Below are 17949 nucleotides of genomic sequence, written 5' to 3'. Positions count from 1 at the left end.
TGTTTTGCTTGTTCTTGAAATGTTGAGGCGATGTCTACTTAGAGGTCAGACCTGAATGAGTAGAGTGATAAGGTACTGATGGAAAACGGAGATGGTTGTTTGAAAACAGTAATTTCTACACGTTAGAGATGTTGTCTACAGGGTCAGTGTGCAGCATGTCAAGAGCAACATATAGATTAAATCATTTTGTATAGGGTCAACACACAGTCAGACTCAATAACTCCAAACAAAAGAGAAAAGCTTTAATGGAAAGCTGGGAAGACATTTCTTTGATTTTTCTAGTTTAACAAATATAAACATCCGACGCGAACATGAACAAAAAAACAAAGTGAAGGGATTGTCTCGTATGGAAGCTCAAAGCTGCCTGTGGCTACTGAAAAAACATCGTCCCTCTTTTGGAAAGAGTAAGTGAGAAGGAGTGGAGTCCTGTCAAACAGGACCTGCGAGGGGAACATTAACCCCATATGTCCCAGAGCGTTGCTCCGTGTGCCTCTTCATGAGGTCGTGTATGGTAGAGATGGGCATCTCATCGACCCTGCGTGGGATCTGGATCAGGTCCACCACGCCGCAGCTGGCCTTGGGACGCCCGCGTCTTAACGCCCGCTTCTCCGCTCGCGTCCTGGGTTGCGGGAGCCCGTCACAGATGCGGTTGCAGGCTGTGGTGATGCCACAGAAGGAGGGGTCGTCGGAGTGTGAGGACCCCTCCGAGCTGCCCTCTGACGGCGAGTCTCTGAACATAGGTTGAAGTAATGTTTTGGTGAAGGGTATAGGGTGTGTAGAGACAGGGACACCGTTACATACGACGGCTCCGTTACAAAGTTCTGTTGCCGCGTGGAAAGAGGGTTTCAGAGTTTCCACTTTCTCCAAGGGTTTCATCTTGCGACGTCTCCTCTGCAGGGGAAAGGGAAGAGAGAGAACTGTTACAACCAGTTTTTCAAAAACGAAAGGCAACTTTATTCGTATAGAAGATTTCAACAACGGGCAATTCAAAGTGCTTTACAGAAGAAGAAAAAAAGCATTAAGATATAGTGCAACAGAAACACATTAAATGACATAAAAATACTTTTAAAAACAGTTACTGAAAAGCCAAACGTATACAAATAAAACAAGCTCAAATGAAATACAAGAATAAAAGTTACAGTGCAGTGTAAGATATGAAAAGTCTTTTGATATAAAAAGGGCCTTTTATGCTTATTGGCATTTTCCCTCTCCTGTCGTCGTGTGTTGTATAGGTTTGTGTGCATGTAAATGGTCTGCAAAGGCTAAAATCCCAAAGTTCCCTCCAGAGGGAGTTTCTCTCCCACACACAGAGATTATGAGAGATGGTTCCAGATATATGGAGCATTATAACTAAACGCTGCTTCTCTGTGTTTTATTTGGACTCTAGGGACAGAAAGCAGACCTGAAAGTTCTGGATAGTTCCACGATAAAATCATCTTTACACACCTTTCTGTTAGCTGGACAAAGACTCTGTGTCTCCCCGGCATGCAGCATGTCTGGGCCTGTAAGACAAAAAACAGGTTAGTTTCCCCATCATAACTCGATTGATCAGATATTCAACATATACGGAAAAAAACATATCATTACCCTGATAGACCTGGTGTTGTAGACACGTACCTTCAGCGATAAGTGATTGTATGAGTGGATAGGATGCACTCCTCTTCAGGCCCGTCTCACCACAGGAAGAGAACGGCCTATAAAGGAAACAGCAACGGTTGAACGGATTGACCAGGGGTACTCAAATACAAATCTTAAAGGTCCAAAATAAATGTTTCAATAAGACAAAGGTCCGTTTATTACGGTCATTCAAACTTTTAAACAATTGCAACAAGATTCTTAACACAAGGTTGCAAAAACAAAAATAATCTGTATGCAGCAGTTTTCATAGTTATTGTGTCTGTGATTGACCCCTCAGAGTCGCAGTGTATGAATAAAGGCAGCTGCACTCTCTTTCATTCAGCATTCCCATTATTGCTTTATAAATGTCTTGCCCCCCCCTTGTGTGTCCACTGAGGTTCGTCAGGCCCAACACATCTTCAACAAACTCCCCCTTTGCCTCATCATAAAAACTCATGAGCATTGTCAGTGGTGTCAGTGGACTCACCCACAGCTAAGGAAATGCACTATGCATTTTTTATTCCATCACAAAGCTGATTAATCAAATCACCAGCCAGTATTTATGTTCTTCTGGTTGCTGTGGAATCTGAGAGGGGGGTTTGCTTGATTTGACCTGTTATTTCCTCTTTTTGTTTGCCTTCAACCTGGTGTCCATCACTTCAGTCATGCATTCTTTTATACTTCAGTTATTATCCAGTGGAATTTCCTTACCTACTAACCTAGTTCAATCAAAGTGGTTACTTCTTTTGGCTGGGCAGTGTAGTTTTACACACCGTCTTATTTGACTTTCTCAGGACTTAAAACTGTTTTTTGGGGGCAGACCCCCTCAAAGAAAAATATATATTTACACACGTAAGGTCATCATCTTAATAGTTGTGTATGCTCATCCGTGAGCAGAGCATCACGTTGATGTGTATTTCAGCTGAATGCGGCGATTACCATGTTGTTCAGCAAAACGCCTCACAAACGTATTCAGATCAACAACTTTAGTGCGTTTTGATTCAATGCTGAGTGCAGCCGCACTGACAGTCTCTTCTCTGTCAGTGTAGACCGCAAATACCTCATTCCTTCAGTGCTTGGGTCCGAATGCTTCTCGTTTTGCGCCGTTCCGTTCAAATGAAATCGCCGTCAATCATATGTCCACGCTCGCGCCAGGACCGGGGGAGGGGTTACATGACGTGCATCTTGTGCTGCATTCACTTGCACTCGGACATTAGAGACTTTCTCTCATAAATGTCCGATGAGCCACAACTTTTCTTTCAAAACAAAGCTGCCAACTAGGGTGGCAGCTGGGGTGGCAAGGCCTATTTTTAGGGTGTCAGTTGCCACCCAGGTAGGTGAAACTAGGCTACTAGCTACAGTACAGATGGAACTAGATGAGCTGTTAACTCTCGCTCTGAATTTTTTTTTTTATAAACTCTCGCTCTGACTCAGACAGGTTGAAAGAGACGAGACACACATTTTTCCCACCTGCATTCCGCGAAGACCTGTGCCTCTGATTCGCAGATTGTTTGGGGGGGGGGGGGGGGGACGGGATGCTGAATGTGATTGGACCAATGCGTTGACAGACACACACAGACAGTGGAGCAGGACATGCAGAGCGCTGTTTGCAGTCTCTGGACATAGCGGATCATTTTGACTCGTTGCGTTGTGGCGATGTCTCGCAGATAACACAGATAATACAGATAATACATATGAAAAGTATAATTTGCTCAGAGTCCAGAGACAGTTGTGGTTCGGTCCGGATCCGGACCGGAGTCCGTACTTTGAGGATGCCTGGGATAGACGGTATGTAGCACCTTTATTGGACATGAGTCACGACTGTGTCGTCACTTAAGATTCAGGCTGCGATTCTCTTGATGATTAATCGTATCAATAAACTGGCTTAATGAGAAGGAGCCGTTCGAGGCGCGGTAACCTCTGCCATTAGCTCTTAACAGCCCATTTGGAGATGCCACTCAGCGCTTATTCACTTTTACCCTACCCATTAGAGATGTTTCTAAGCCTCCATGTACCGTATGCAGAGATACATCTGAGCATTTCATGTTTAAGGTCTTCACACAGCAGGGGCAAGATGAATAAACGACAGAAACACGCGGGAAAAAAAGGCAAACCAGGTAAGGGTTTTTTCTGACGTCATTCCCTCCTCTTCCTGCTCCAAGTAAATAGGTTGCTCAAGAAAATGTCTTCAAAAAAATAAATACATGAAAAATACTGTGATAATTATAGTGTAGGGATTTTATTGTGAAAGGAAAGAATGGAAGGAGTGGATCTGGGATCTGTTTGGAGGATAAAGATTTCAAAATCTTCAGATTATAGAGTCTCGGTGTAGTTTTTTAATTATCGTAAAGACACACGAAAAGGGACCCGTTACGCCCAAGGTGATTGGTTAACGCCTTATTTCACAGGGAGAAAGCAAAAAAAGGCCTTCAGATTTTTATATCAGTTTTGTACATAGTCATTTGATCATGATTAAGTGTATTTGTTTTAGTTATTTGACCAGTTGTTTAAGCTTTGGCATCAGGGGTTTGGTATGTATTGGTAGAAAGGTAAAGACATGTGTTTCTTTTCCATCGCAAGAGAGGACGTAAAAGAAAAACTGTTCTTTTTATGTTTGATCATTGAAGGGAAATGAAATGAACAAATACAATTCTGTTCATTTCTGGATAATGGGCTTTTAACCTGCGTGTCCAGGGTCCTCATTTATAAAACTTTGCGTAGGACTCACGTGGGAAGGTGGCGTACGTAGGACAAAGCAAATAAATACGCACACAAATATTCCGATTTATAAAACACTGCGCACGAACGTCCTACACCGGTTTCCCTTTATAAATCACAATCAACTCGAAATGCAGCGCAGCTTTTGCGGGCTTCACGTAACGCCCATGTTTGCCTATAAATAGTCAAAGATACGCCCCGTATTCATATTCATTCTGACTGACTGCATGAAGAAGATCGCAGGAAATGAGGACAGAACAGCTAAAAAAGACATCTCACACCGTGTCAGATTTTGGTTATTTTGGGGAGGTTGAGATAAATCATATTGTTTGGTGGATGCAGTTTGAACAGAGTAGCAGCACGGAGGTCGGATCGTCACCAAAATAAATAAGTGGTCCGAAAAAGGTTAATGACAAAAACAATACACATAGCCTTCCTCAGGCAGTGTGTTTGCATCGGGGACAGGAGACCCCCCCCCCTTGATGAGAAACTGTAAGAATCAGCGTCTCCACTGCAGCCTGTGCATCTCAACACCCCCCCCGCAGCAACTCTATCCACCAGTTAAAGGAAATACAACTAATGTGTTGTGTTATATCAGCTGTACAATTTACCATGTATGGTGTTCTTAGTTTCCATACCTCCTGTGTTTTACGAGCGACTTATCAAGTCTTGGCAAACGGCATAAAACATGATTAAACGTGATAGTATATAAAACCATGCTCGTATCTACAACCTATAGAAATACAAAACGGCCTCAGTTTAAAGTAATTCTGTCCTCCTGCTTACCGCATCATTTATGAGAATACATTTCTTAAGAGAACATATTCGAGGTGGTTTTAAATAACATATCCGTATATATTTATTTCTCAAAGTTATGTTTTTGTGTGCACTGAGGAGTCTCAAACAGGCGTTTGTTTAATCATTTTAAGATTAGCTTTAATCAATGTTTGAAGATGAATTATTCATATATGATAAATGAGAGGTAACGTTTTATTTATGGTATTATTTCCACATATTTCTCTCCATTCTTCCTTCTGCCAACGGTGTCGCAGTTTCTCGTCTCTCCCGTGTTTGTGCGTACCGCGTACAGATGGGTCAGAGTGTCCGTGGAGGACCGCACATTTTCCTGTCAAGGTTGTTTTTTATAAATCACAAAGATTGCTTAGAAACTGGCGTACGCCATCTTGTGAGCGTACGCAACGTTTATAAATGAGGCCCCTGATGTTTGAGCTGCAGTTTGATTTTTAGTTCATTTTTTTGTTTCGTCTGATCAAGGACAAATCTCCACAACAGATATTGACATACAAGCCCATAGTGTGTAAAGGCCTCTACCCCTGTGAATCTTTTGAAAGATTTGTCCTTTCTCATATGTTTCCGCAGAAAGCCTGATGTCTTGTTACCTCTCAGGACAGCAGAAGGTGTAGCTCTTGGATGGGGGGGGCTCTGGGTCTGAGGTTGGAGGATCATCGGAGAAGCGGCAGTGGTTGGCATACAGCAGCAGGCCGAGGCACAGACACAGCAGCAGAGACAGCAGCAGGTAGTTCTGCCTGTCTGATACCTAGAGAGAGAACATCCATTACATCATTAGCACAACAGCAGCAACGTCTGACGGGACTAAACTAGAGGCAGAATGAAGAACGGATACTAATCCATACGAAGACATTCAGACGTGTATTTCAGAAGTTAAATCAGTAAAATGTCAACCCATTCAGTAGCTGAAATAAATGTTTCCAGTAGCTGTCAGGGTTGGAGCACGTCGTAGCCAAGTGGTGACGGAGAGAGGTGCAGTAATGAGTCCTAAAGCTCGAAAACGAGTTAGCATTTTACTACGCTTGATTCTCTTAAAGTCAACCGTTTTTGTTGTCGTTTTAAACCTGAAAGGAGGTCTGTGTTTAACACATATTTTGTTCTATAAAACATGTCACTAAATACCCTACTGGTGAATGTCCTAAAAGTGTGTAAAAGAGTGTCATAACAAAGTGGTAGATAAGGGGTGGCTAAATGAAACTTCTTAATGTCATCATGCCCAACATTAGATGCCTTTAGCTAAGCAGTGTTTGTTTATAGCTCAATGTTAGCATTTTACTTCTGTGGATGCATTTATGCTTACATTTGTATTTATTTTATCATCATATAAAATGGTGTACATATGTGGAAATGATCCTGCTGAACAAGTAAGTATCAGAACGTGTTTTAGTCACAGATCTTGTTTTCTGCAATATTAAAAAGACCAAAGTAAAGATCCGATAGCTTTTTGTGAAAGGAGCCCTTGTGATGCCAACAACCAGGTCGGCCTGCAGACGACATCATCTCTACACCTCTCTATTGACCCGTAACTGCTACGTGATTTCAGCCTAGGGACTTGTTTTGAATGTCATACCTCTCTTTCTCCCATAACCCCTGCCTCGCTCTGCCAAACAAATATCCTAAAAACCCCTGACCCATGTATCATGCTGATGAGTGATGACTAATCTCTTTTGTAAACCAAAAGAGTATATTTACTTGGTTTCATATGAGGCTGTAAAAGCTCCGGATTACAGACGAAGGCTTTGTGCCTGCAGCAGTACCTACGTCACTCTGCAGCTGGCTCACTCTGACGGACAGGTTGAGAACCAGCTGAGTCACGTTCTCCAGCTGGCCCTGCAGCACCTGAATGGAGTCAGTCTGACGCTGGTCCTGGGGGGCAGAAGGACAACATATTAAGCACTACACACACATTCACATCATTCATGCAATGTGGAGGCTGGTGACTCATGAAACTCGAGAGGACAGGAGGAAAACCAACTAATGGCGTTGTTGGGGAATAATTTGCTTAGGTATTCAACCTTTGACACAGTTCATCATCTTCTCCTTTCCCATGGCATAGTTCTACGACCTTGGGTGTTGCTGCTATCTCTCTTAAGGAGGGGCAGCTTGGGCACATTGTTGTTGCCAGTTTATGACCGAGCACAAGCTGCCATGAGGTAGTTTATCGTTCAGGGACATCTAGAAGCCGAAGCTCCAAATAAACCGTCAGTGTTAAACCTCCTCGTGCCTCTCCGAGTCCTGAATCCAATTGCTTCAGAAGTTTCCCCCACAGGCGTCATGTTTGTTTATGCTAGATGGCTATGTTCAACTACATATTAGAAGGGAAATAAGTAAAACCATAGCTTACAAGTATGGTGCTTAATTTATTTATTTGTATTTGTTCCAGTGAATGTTCAAAATGTACCAGCCTCTGTTTTTTTTGGCTGCTGAATGATGAAAATGTATTAACCACAGGCCCCATTTACCAGCACGAATATTCTCATCAGACTCCGGCGCACTTCCTGGGGGCTTGGTCAAACGGCGGTACTACACTTCCTTTAGGTTGCTGGGCCCGGAAACACTTTTTCCCATTGACTTACATTGGGAAAGAGTGTTCTGTAAATCGTTGGATAATTCTTTTTTTAACTAAATAAACTACCCAGTATGAACGTTTGTATAGCCCTTATTAAAAACATTCGTTCCTCAAGTTGTAAAAATGTGCTAATAACGTTATTCTGAGAGTTATTTCCCTCTGCATTATGAATGCGCATCTAACCCACGGGACCGCGCTGCCCGGCACGTTCATGTTACGTGTTCAGCACAACATCTGTTTCTCTTTACCCATGGATGCACAATAACAACGGACCATATCGCCTTACTGCCAGCCCACGGAGCTGTAATAATGGATATATTGCACATGTTTGCTGTAATTCATCATTTGTAAAATATTATACTACATGGGCTGTATGATGTAAATCTTGTACTGTAAATGTTGTATTAAATAAAGTTAATATTACCGACGTAGATTAACGTTCCTGTAGCTTCTTATTGCACTTGCAATTGTTTTAGTTACTTGTGGGCTACTTAACATGAATAATCACAGTTACTATCCTTTTACTCCATCACATTTCAAAAAGAAATAGGCTATTGTTATTTTAACTCCACCACAGTAATCCATCATCAGCTTTACTTTTTCGATAAAGTTTTAACTCACAATTGATCATAACATATACATTGTTATATATTACCAAGTGGTTTCATGTACAACCCACACAAGTATCATGCTAAATGAAGCTCTGTTGCTTGGATATCACTAGAACCTGATGGCAGCGTAATATAAAAGTACATAACGATTGATGTGTAATTTAGCATAATTTACTAGCTAGCCGCTAGCTGCTAACTGCCGCCTCGTTAATATAAATCCAGTACCACGCTGTCATGAACGTGCGGTGCCGTTACGTGTACGCAAATTGACGTGCTTGATGTGAACGAGCATTTTGGTTAAAGTTTCCCATGCTCTATAGAGGCTTCTCAATACTCAAATTTCCCCTCCTCGACTCCTCGACTCCTCGGTCCTCCGGTAGTGACCCGGAAATGAATTTCAGCGCGCCATTTTGAAGGACGTCTCATTTCTCTAAATGCACACCGAGGTTCGAGCATCGAGGAGGCTCTCTGGAGGAGCTATAACCGAGGATACACTGATGGTTCCTCCACGGCTCCTCCGCGGATGCATTTCCGGGAACGGTGGAGGCGTGACGCACGGCCGGACTTATCTCAGCCAATGACAGCTCTGCATGCATCCCCTGGATATTATTTGAGAACCTGCTCTCATCGCAACGCGATGTTTACAGTGAGAACAGCTGTGAGGTCCTGCAGAAAGCAGAGCAGTGTGTAAAATATATATCACTCAGTATAACAGGCCTACTCTCTTTATTTGCTTTAGTTTAGTAGATATCTACAAAGAGTCCATATTTTTCTAAAACCATTTAGTGCTTCACATAATAAAATACACAACGGCTGTAGCCTGATTATGCTTTAGCAGCTGTAGGTGTGTGTGGTACAGTATGTAGGTGTGTGTTGTACAGTGTGTAGGTGTGTGTTGTACAGTGTGTAGGTGTGTGTTGTACAGTGTGTAGGTGCGTGTGTTGTACAGTGTGTTGTACAGTGTGTAGGTGCGTGTGTTGTACAGTGTGTAGGTGCGTGTGTTGTACAGTGTGTAGGTGTGTGTGTTGTACAGTGTGTAGGTGTGTGTGTTGTACAGTGCGCAGATGCCGCGGACAGACGGGTCTCAGTTGGTTTGATGTCCTTACTTTTAATACTTGCAAATACAACTTTTGGCCCGTAATTTCAATTCCCCATTTCAGCGACCAGAGAGAGAGGGGGGGGGGGGGGGGGGGGTATATCCAGTCTCTGACTGTGTTACGTTATTATGAGAGTGCTCTCATACTTTAAATTGTATATATTTATATAAATATATGTGTGTGTGTGTGTCCGCATCTGTAGCCTGTTATTGTCTCATTATACCGCACTCTCAATGAATTCAAATAAAATATGTGGGGGAACAATGTTCAGCTGATCTAACAGATTATAAAATATGACAAAACACTCGACAGCTGATGCAGCTGTTGCCACGTCATAATGAACGGACGTCGCTTTAATATGACCGCTCAGAGGAGAGGAGTTCTCATTTCTTTAAACGTCTGCTGCTTCCCCTCCTCTCTCCTCGGTTCCCCTCCTCGGTCCTCCGCTCGCATCTCCTGTGGGCGGGTCTAAGTCTCGAGGAGGGGAGTCGAGGAGGGGAGTCGAGGAGGGGAAATTTGAGTATTGAGAAGCCTCTTATGAGTGCACATACGGGTACTTCTCAGGTATGCTGGGTAATCTGTGACGTTTCGCTCTCTCAAAAGTTGGGCCATTTTGTCATCATGCGCCATTGAGCAACTCTCATAGGAATGAATGAGGCCCCGCCTCCCACGCTGTATCCAGTTCTTATTATACATCCATACGTTTGACCAGCACGAATATTCTCATCAGACTCCGGCGCACTTCCTGGGGGCTTGGCTGGAGCCCGCCGCTTTAAGGTGGCGGGCGCGGACCGGTCATAGAGCCCATAGAGTTAAAGGTGGTTAATTTTACCTGTAAAATCCATAGATTTAGGAGGTTCCCTAGTGGTCGTTAGCTGTACAAAAAAAAAAAAATGGGGAAAAAAGTCACGGCTTATAGTCCGAAAAGTACGGTAATATAAGAGGTCCCGCCCACCTCTGCCCACCACCACCACCACTTCACACAGGCTGCCCTTCCCCCTTTTGTCTGTCGTGCAGGTGTCGCTGTTTAGGCATTTTTAACCTAGTACAGCGGTTCCCAACCTTTTTCAACTCAACGAATAAAAAAAATGTGCGACCCACATTCAACCATAAACAATACAGAGGCTAAATAAAGTTCTGATTGGTCAATTCAGAACATGTGACACGTTGTAAATCCAGTAGAACAGACCCGTTGTCAAGGACTGTAATGACCGTTGCTAAGGAGGATCAAGAAAGAGAAAGGAAAAGAGGTTAAAAAAAAAAATATCTTAATAATGAAAATGTTTCCACACAAATCATAATGTTTTGCAAATTATTTGGAGGCAAATATTGAATTTACATTTACACCCTTTAATATTTAATTTGGGCTTGTAGATGAAGACCGCACACAGTTAATAAATCCAACTATTCTTCTGGCTAAAATACATATTTTAAAAGTCAATCAAGGAGTAATCTTAATTTAGGGTGTTTGAAGAGTAGATTAAAAATACAATTTATTTTGAAAAAAATTATTGCCGCAAAAAAATCAAAGGGTGGCTCAACACGCCATGAAATGGGAAATAATAAAAGCTCTAACGAAGAGTGGGATTAAAGAACAATAAATGTGCTTGCCATGTTGTGTTTTTGGTGGTATTTGGTTATCAACCTATTTTTGTTTGTGAAATGTTGAAGTGGTCCTACTGACTGGCCCTTTCTCATTTCTCTAACTCCCCTCCTCGACTCCTATCCCCGATACTTAGTCCCGCCCACAGGAGATGCGAGCCGAGGAGGGGAACCGAGGAGAGAGGAGGAGAAGCAGCAGGCGGTTAGAGAAATGAGAACTCCTCTCCTCTGAGCGGTCATTTTAAAGAGACGTCCATTAATGATGACAGGAGGCACAGCAGCCCTCTGTCTGATGGACAGATGTGTTCATGACCACTTATATATTTACTTTGATTCATTCACAGTGCGGTATAATGAGACAATAACAGGCTACACACACACACACACACACACACACACACACACACACACACACACACACACACACACACACACACACACACTTTCAGAATCAAACAGAGCACTCTCATAATAACGTAACACTATCAGAGACTGGATATACCCCCCCCCCCCTCTCCAGTCGCTACAATGAGGGAAATAAATTACGGGCCAAAGTATTAAAAGTAAGCAGAGGACACCAAACCAACTGAGACCTGTCTGTCCGCTGCATCTACGCACTGTACAACACACACACCTACACACTGTACCACACACACACCACACACACGCACATACAGTTCCTAAAACAGGCTACAGCCGTTGTGTATTTTATTGTGAAGCACTAAATGGTTTTAGAAAAATATCAACTCTTTGTTTGTAGATATCTACTAAACTAAAGCAAATAAAGAGAGTAGGCCTGTTATACTGAGTGATATATATTATACACACTGCTCTGCTTTCTGCACGGACCTCACAGCTGTTCTCACTGTAAACATCACGTTGCGATGAAAGCAGTTAATAAAATAATATCCAGGGGATGCATGCAGAGCTGTCATTGGCTGAGATAAGTCCGGCCGTGCGTCACGACTCTTTGAAACATCTCTGTTCCCGGAAATGCATCCATGAAGTAGCCGTGGAGGACCGTGGAGGACCCATCAGTGTCTCCTCGGTTAGAGCTCCTCCAGAGAGCCTCCTTGACGCTCGATCCTCGGTCCTCGAAGTGCATTTAGAGAAATGAGATGTCCTTCAACATGGCGCGCTGAAATTCATTTCCGGGTCACTACCGGAGGACCGAGGAGTCGAGGAGGGGGATTTGATGAAATGAGAAAGGGCCACTGTATCTTTGTTTCTTCTGTTTTTGTTTTGTTTTTCTGCGATGGGAATGGCATCTCCTATATGTTATTGTTATGTCCATGTTTGTGTCTTAAGCCTGTACAAAATAAAAAAATTAAATTGGCGGCCCACTTGCAATGCCTTTGCGGACCACTAGGGGACAGGTTGGGAACCGCTGACCTAGTAGATTTATTTTTAAAAAATGAACATTTATTTTAGAAAAAGATATTGGCACAGGCACGGTTTCAACCAATTCCCTTTTTAACCAACTGATTTTGGGATCATTATTTAAGAGTCTGACAAAAAGTGATTATCCCTCATGGCATCTACCTGGAGTAACATGTTTTCCCGTCACTGCTCACCTGCTCCTCTGCTATTCTGGAGGTGTTCTGGAGTTTAATGATGGTTTGGTTGAAAGCCTTCTGCATCTCATCCATCTGCTTTCGGTACCTTGAATCAAAACATGGTAGAAGAAATCCTGATATTAAAGCTGCAATGGTCAGGCGATCAGACCATTGACTGAAAAATAGTCGCAATTTTAATGCAAAAGAGGCAGAAAATTGCTGTTTTCAACTGATATTCTTTAGGTTTTGAACTGATTCAACAAAACATTTAATGAAATCTAGGACCGCAATTAACAATTATATTTTCCTCATCCACTAATCTGCCAATTTAAAATATATATATATATTGAATAAACAAACAAATAGTTAAAAACATCAGTTGCATTTAAAAACAGCTGAAACAGCATGAACATTTTCTTAACACTAATCTACTAACTACTCTTAACAGTTGGTGATTATTATCTTGTCAATCGACAAATCAAATCAATTACCTAAAGTAATCTTGGATTTTTCACAATTTTATAGACCACATTATCAATCAAGAAATAACCTGGCAGATAAATCAATTGTAAAAACAAAAGTTAGCTGCGCAATATGGCTCTCTACTCTATACAAGAAGGACGACAACCATAAGCTGCTTTCTTTTGTCCACATCCCTGTTGCTCACCTCTGGCTGAGCTGCTCCAGGTAGCGCCCGCTGAGCGACATGTTCATCTCCAGAGCCTTGATGCGGTTGCTGAGCCTCATGAACACAGACTCCCTCTGGCTGGATCCGTGCACAGGGTTCCCGTTCGGCTCCGTGCCGTTGGGGGTCTCTGCGTAGATGTCCGAGCCGGCCGGCTTTCCACCTGATGATGATGATGATGATGATGATGACGAGAAATCCTCCGCAAAATCCTCTAGTTTTGTTTCTGTGACGACTATGTGACCACCGGAGGGTTCTAGTTCGATAACAGAGTCTTGAGCTTCAATGTCACCACCTTCAGGTACTATGGGGGGGTCAGGGTCTAAATGAGGGGACGGGACGGGTTGGAGAACTTGGGATTCATCTGTCATATATTGGGTTTCGATAGGGGCTTCTATCTCCGTTTTGGATGCCTCAACGTCAGACTTTTCTTCTGTCGGTGCCACAGAGGCATCGTCCATGCTTGGTTTTACAAAGATGGAGCGAGTGAGAGAATCTGAAGGCTCTATTTTCTCTTCATCCAGCACATCCTGGCTCTTCTCTGGCTCCTCAGAAGACATCTGTGGTGTCTCCACAATGGGAGTTGGTTTGGCAGGGGATGAATCAGCGACCGTAGGGAGGATGGAGGTTTGACTGGGCTCCAGCAGAGGAGGTTCCGACGTACACTCTTGATGAGATTCTTCGTCGGGGCCTGGTGTTTCTGCGCCGCTCTCTGGCTCCTGTTCAGACGCTTGTTCTTCTTCATGGGGCTGATGTTCCTCAATGTGAGGTTCAGGGGAGGCAGAGGGGGATAAAGGAAGTTGCCAGGAAGGTGTTTGGATGGGAGGAATCACTTGCTTTCTGTTCACCGTTTGGCATTTCCTTTTTCTGGACAGCACGACGGCACACTGCTGGTGGAGATACTCCTGCAGGGAAGCAGCGCAAGAAGAAAGCAGTGAACAGTAGATCTGGATCTCTTGCTGTCGTTCATCCTTTTTCTCTTTTTCTTCATCAGGCTCCTCCTCCTCATCCAGAAGGGTGATGGTAGAGCTGATGTGTTCCTCCGCATTTTTCTCTAAGGCAACGATGATATTTCCCTCCACTGGGGGGAGCTCTTGTTCGATTGTTTCAGCAGTGGGTGTCTCTGAAGATGGGGCTTCAGTGGCAGGGCTATCAGGGTCTGGTAAGATATCTTCCACTTCAGATTGTGGACTACAGAAGGAGGAGAAACAAGTACATCAAATCAAGTGCACAATAAGGCATCTGTGAGTTATGGTTAAGGGGGATTAAGTATTATAACAGATCCTATTGGCTCCGTTTTGTTGTCATTTATTATTGTTGTCACTGTACTATGTTTTATTAATGAATTAATGTTATGTGTGAGGTGGCAGATTGTTTTAATACAAATGTAATGAAATTTATGATTTTAATAATAAAACATTTCCTTCAAAATGTTTAGTTTGTCCATTAGGAATTATGAAAGATCAAACTGACTCCGTTTTGTATTTGAATTACTATTGTATTTCATTTGCTACTTCAAAAGTGTTATATGTATGATTTGCTTGAGTGGGGTGGTATCGTCTCCTCATCAAACTGTTTCTTATGAAAGATGTTTTTAGATGAACTTACACGATAGTGAGGTCTGTAGTTTGGGAGGTGGTTTCAAGTATGGGTGATGGCTCAGTCGTGTTCACTTCCAGAGATGAAATGTTGCCTACAAATTAAAAAAGATAACCTTGAGTGTACACATGAATAATTACAACCCACAGTAGTCAAGGCCAACATCTTAAAAGTAGTGAATGCTATCTCCTTAAATAAAGTTGAAGTCAGAGCTGAGTACACGGGTCATACCTTGCATCTCTTGGCCTCCGCCGAGAACATTGACAGCAATATTATTTACCATGTTTAAAATGACATCTGAGGAGGAAATGTAAAGAGCAGAGTCAATACAGCGATCCACGTTGACAAAAGCATCCAGAAGCTCCAGTACATTCAGAACAGCGCTGCTAGGATCCTGATGAGGGTGCGCAAATATGATCACATCACCCCCATCCTTAAAGCACTACACTGGCTACCCGTGGAACTGAGGATCGAATTCAAGGTCTCCGTCCTCACCCACCAGTGTGTCCATGGAACTGCCCCTCCCTACCTTAAGGAACTCCTCACCCCCCTTACCTCCTTGCGGACCACCCGTTCCAGCAACTCCAATTTCCTCAAACCCCCCAGGACTAAGCTCCGTGCTATGGCAGACCGGGCCTTCTGCTCGGCTGCTCCCAGTCTGTGAAATCGGCATGTGAATTGAATACATTTTTCACAAAATCAATAAAAAATTGAGACAGAGAAGTCCTGAAAGCACAAACCAAATGAGAGCACCACAGACCGTGGAGGCTTTTAAAAAAGGCCTCAAAACCCATCTCTTCAAAAGAGCCTTTGCCTAGACCTTTTTATCACCCTTTTATTTATTTTTTATTTATTTGTATTGCTTTTTTATTAATTCTACCGTGTTGTGTAATGTTTATTTATACTGTTCATGCTCACTACTTGTAGCACTTCGGGATTTGAATTCAAATATGAAGTGCTTTATAAATGGAACCCATTATTATTATTATTATTATTATTGTAGGAATCATTTTGCAGGCGAAGTTGCTATATTTACCCTTTGCTGATCCAATCAGATTGTTGGATAACTCGACTTCTCCAGGCGTATGTCCAGCAGGATCATCTGTAAGGAGCAGGGCACTTTAAAAACACACATCAATCCCTTGCAGGAACATTAAAGCACAAAGATACATGTGAAAGTCAAACCACTATAGTGACCATACACTTAACTTCTAAGCCTCGCATGCTGCGAACATTTCCAAATGTATCAAATTCATTATCTACAAATATACTAAATGTTTGGTCGCTGCTAGTAATATATATATTTTATCGTTTTAAATTATTTTATATTATTCCTTAGACACATATTTAAAGTGTGATATTTAATGGAAATATGGATGCAACTGCAAATACGAAGTTGGTAGTCATTTTTCATAACTTATTTTATTGTACTTTTTTTTTTAATCTTTAATATTTTTTATGTCATAGTGGGAGTTTTGATGTAAAAGCATTAGGTATGTCGTTAAATAAATATGTTGTTGCAACCGTTTTCTCCTGGGAAAGTAAAACATGTTTTAAGATTGTTAAAAGATGTTTTTTTACATTATAGATTTTTCTCAGTGAGAAGTTTTGGAAATGATTTTTTGTGAACAAAACAATTGAATTTCAATGTTTTCTTAAAAAATAAGAATACAAATGTTTGTTTATTCTGTCAATTCTAGTCCTAAAAAGGGTCAGAAAACGAAACTAGCCTAAAATGAACAATCAGTGCATTCTCCAGTTCTCACCCAAATCATCATCCTGATCATCGGGCCTCTCTGCGGGGTCGGCTATCTCCTCGTACTCTTCCACCATGCTTGTGCCAAACACTCTGTCAAAATAAAATACATCAGAATCATTCTTGAACCAAGCTCATGTAACAGTGACATCTGATCTCACGAGCCACTTAAAGTGATCCGGACTAAAGCCCACAACACACACAGGTCACACAGTGTCGGAGAGTCCTCCAACAGCTGCTCCTTTTCTTCAACAGTTTCCATTACTGAAGCAGCTTTTGTGCTCAGGCTACAGCCAGATTTATCTATACATGTTGCAGAAGTGGAAGCAACAGCTGCATTCGCCCTCCTGATTCCCACCATAGGCTTGATAGTGTGAGGAAGGGGGAATGTGAACTGAGCATGACCACCTGCTAAATATTACCTAATAACACTTGACACCATCTCGAGATCATGCAGTTCAAGCAATCATTAGGAAACACACTTTAAGCCAAGTGTTAGAATACATTATTTTATTTAAGTTTTCCGCACTCTCGCGGGAATAGCTTCGCAATGGAGCGAGCTTAAGTTTCACTTTCCATTGCATGATATAGCCCAGCGACGTGTTTTTAGGATTTCAAGAAGCGTATAAAACAAACAATGGATGTATTTTATGAACATTTATCCATGCTGGAAGTAGATTTAGATGGGTTAGGGGTTAGATGGAGATTATATATCTAATATATGCATCCGATGAAGCATTCCATGAAGTCTGTTGATGATCAGAGGCTGTTGTTGGGGCTGCATAAACGTTCTTTTATTTTAGTTTTGTAGGCAGACCATGCAGGCCAGCCCGATGGTCACCAAGGCTCATGTTTTAATAGCATTTTTACAAAAAAGCCCAGGCGAGCCTAACATGTGAAAAAATGGCTTAGACCTCAGAGAGTTAAACTTGGGCCTGCGACCATAGTTTTACTGTATTTTCTTTTGAAAATCCACAGCGGAGGTTTGTGTCGTACTACATGCGGTGTATTTTGCATTTCTCTCAGTAGCCAACGATCTGTGAGTCTGTTGGCTCGGACATAAACTCCGTAATAAATGTAGTCTATATTTCATAAGAGGTGTAAAACCTGAGAGCATTTTAAATCGCATTTGAACTAAATGCTTATATAATCTGTAGTTGTATTGTTGATTTATTGTGTGAATGAGGCGATATAGAGAAGGTTAAGCTGTTATGTACTGTTGGAGTGGTGAGCAGGCCTATTGTTTTTGGATATTTGTGGAGTCAGGTGGTCCGTGAGTGTTTTTTTATTGGTTTTTTATTGGTTTTTTATTGGTCCTTGGTATGAAAA

At 42.2% G+C, this 17949-nt stretch overlaps 1 protein-coding gene across 4 annotated transcripts in view; it reads right to left on the bottom strand.

Moving 5' to 3' along the window:
- Positions 1–221: 221 nt before the first annotated feature.
- LOC117462239 (SUN domain-containing ossification factor-like) overlaps positions 222–17949 on the bottom strand; it is a 37938-nt gene continuing 20210 nt past the window's right edge. For 2 of the 4 annotated variants that reach the window (XM_034104374.1, XM_034104375.1), the window contains 11 exons: positions 16631–16713; positions 15901–15966; positions 15096–15161; positions 14874–14958; positions 13248–14456; positions 12599–12686; positions 6907–7011; positions 5736–5893; positions 1588–1694; positions 1447–1502; positions 222–891 (listed from right to left, as the gene is read on the bottom strand). In XM_034104374.1, the coding sequence (XP_033960265.1) occupies positions 430–891; positions 1447–1502; positions 1588–1694; positions 5736–5893; positions 6907–7011; positions 12599–12686; positions 13248–14456; positions 14874–14958; positions 15096–15161; positions 15901–15966; positions 16631–16713 (2485 nt within the window). In that variant the 3' untranslated portion in view covers positions 222–429. Of the gene's footprint in view, positions 892–1446; positions 1503–1587; positions 1695–5735; positions 5894–6902; positions 7012–12598; positions 12687–13247; positions 14457–14873; positions 14959–15095; positions 15162–15900; positions 15967–16630; positions 16714–17949 lie in introns of those variants that run through there. The other 2 variants (XM_034104376.1, XR_004553809.2) reach the window with 2 other exon arrangements.

Source organism: Pseudochaenichthys georgianus, chromosome 17, assembly GCF_902827115.2.
Source record: "Pseudochaenichthys georgianus chromosome 17, fPseGeo1.2, whole genome shotgun sequence".
NCBI classification, from domain to species: Eukaryota; Metazoa; Chordata; class Actinopteri; order Perciformes; family Channichthyidae; genus Pseudochaenichthys; species Pseudochaenichthys georgianus.
The sequence above is the reverse complement of the archived record's forward strand: the minus strand, read 5'-3'. Positions and strand labels throughout refer to the sequence as shown.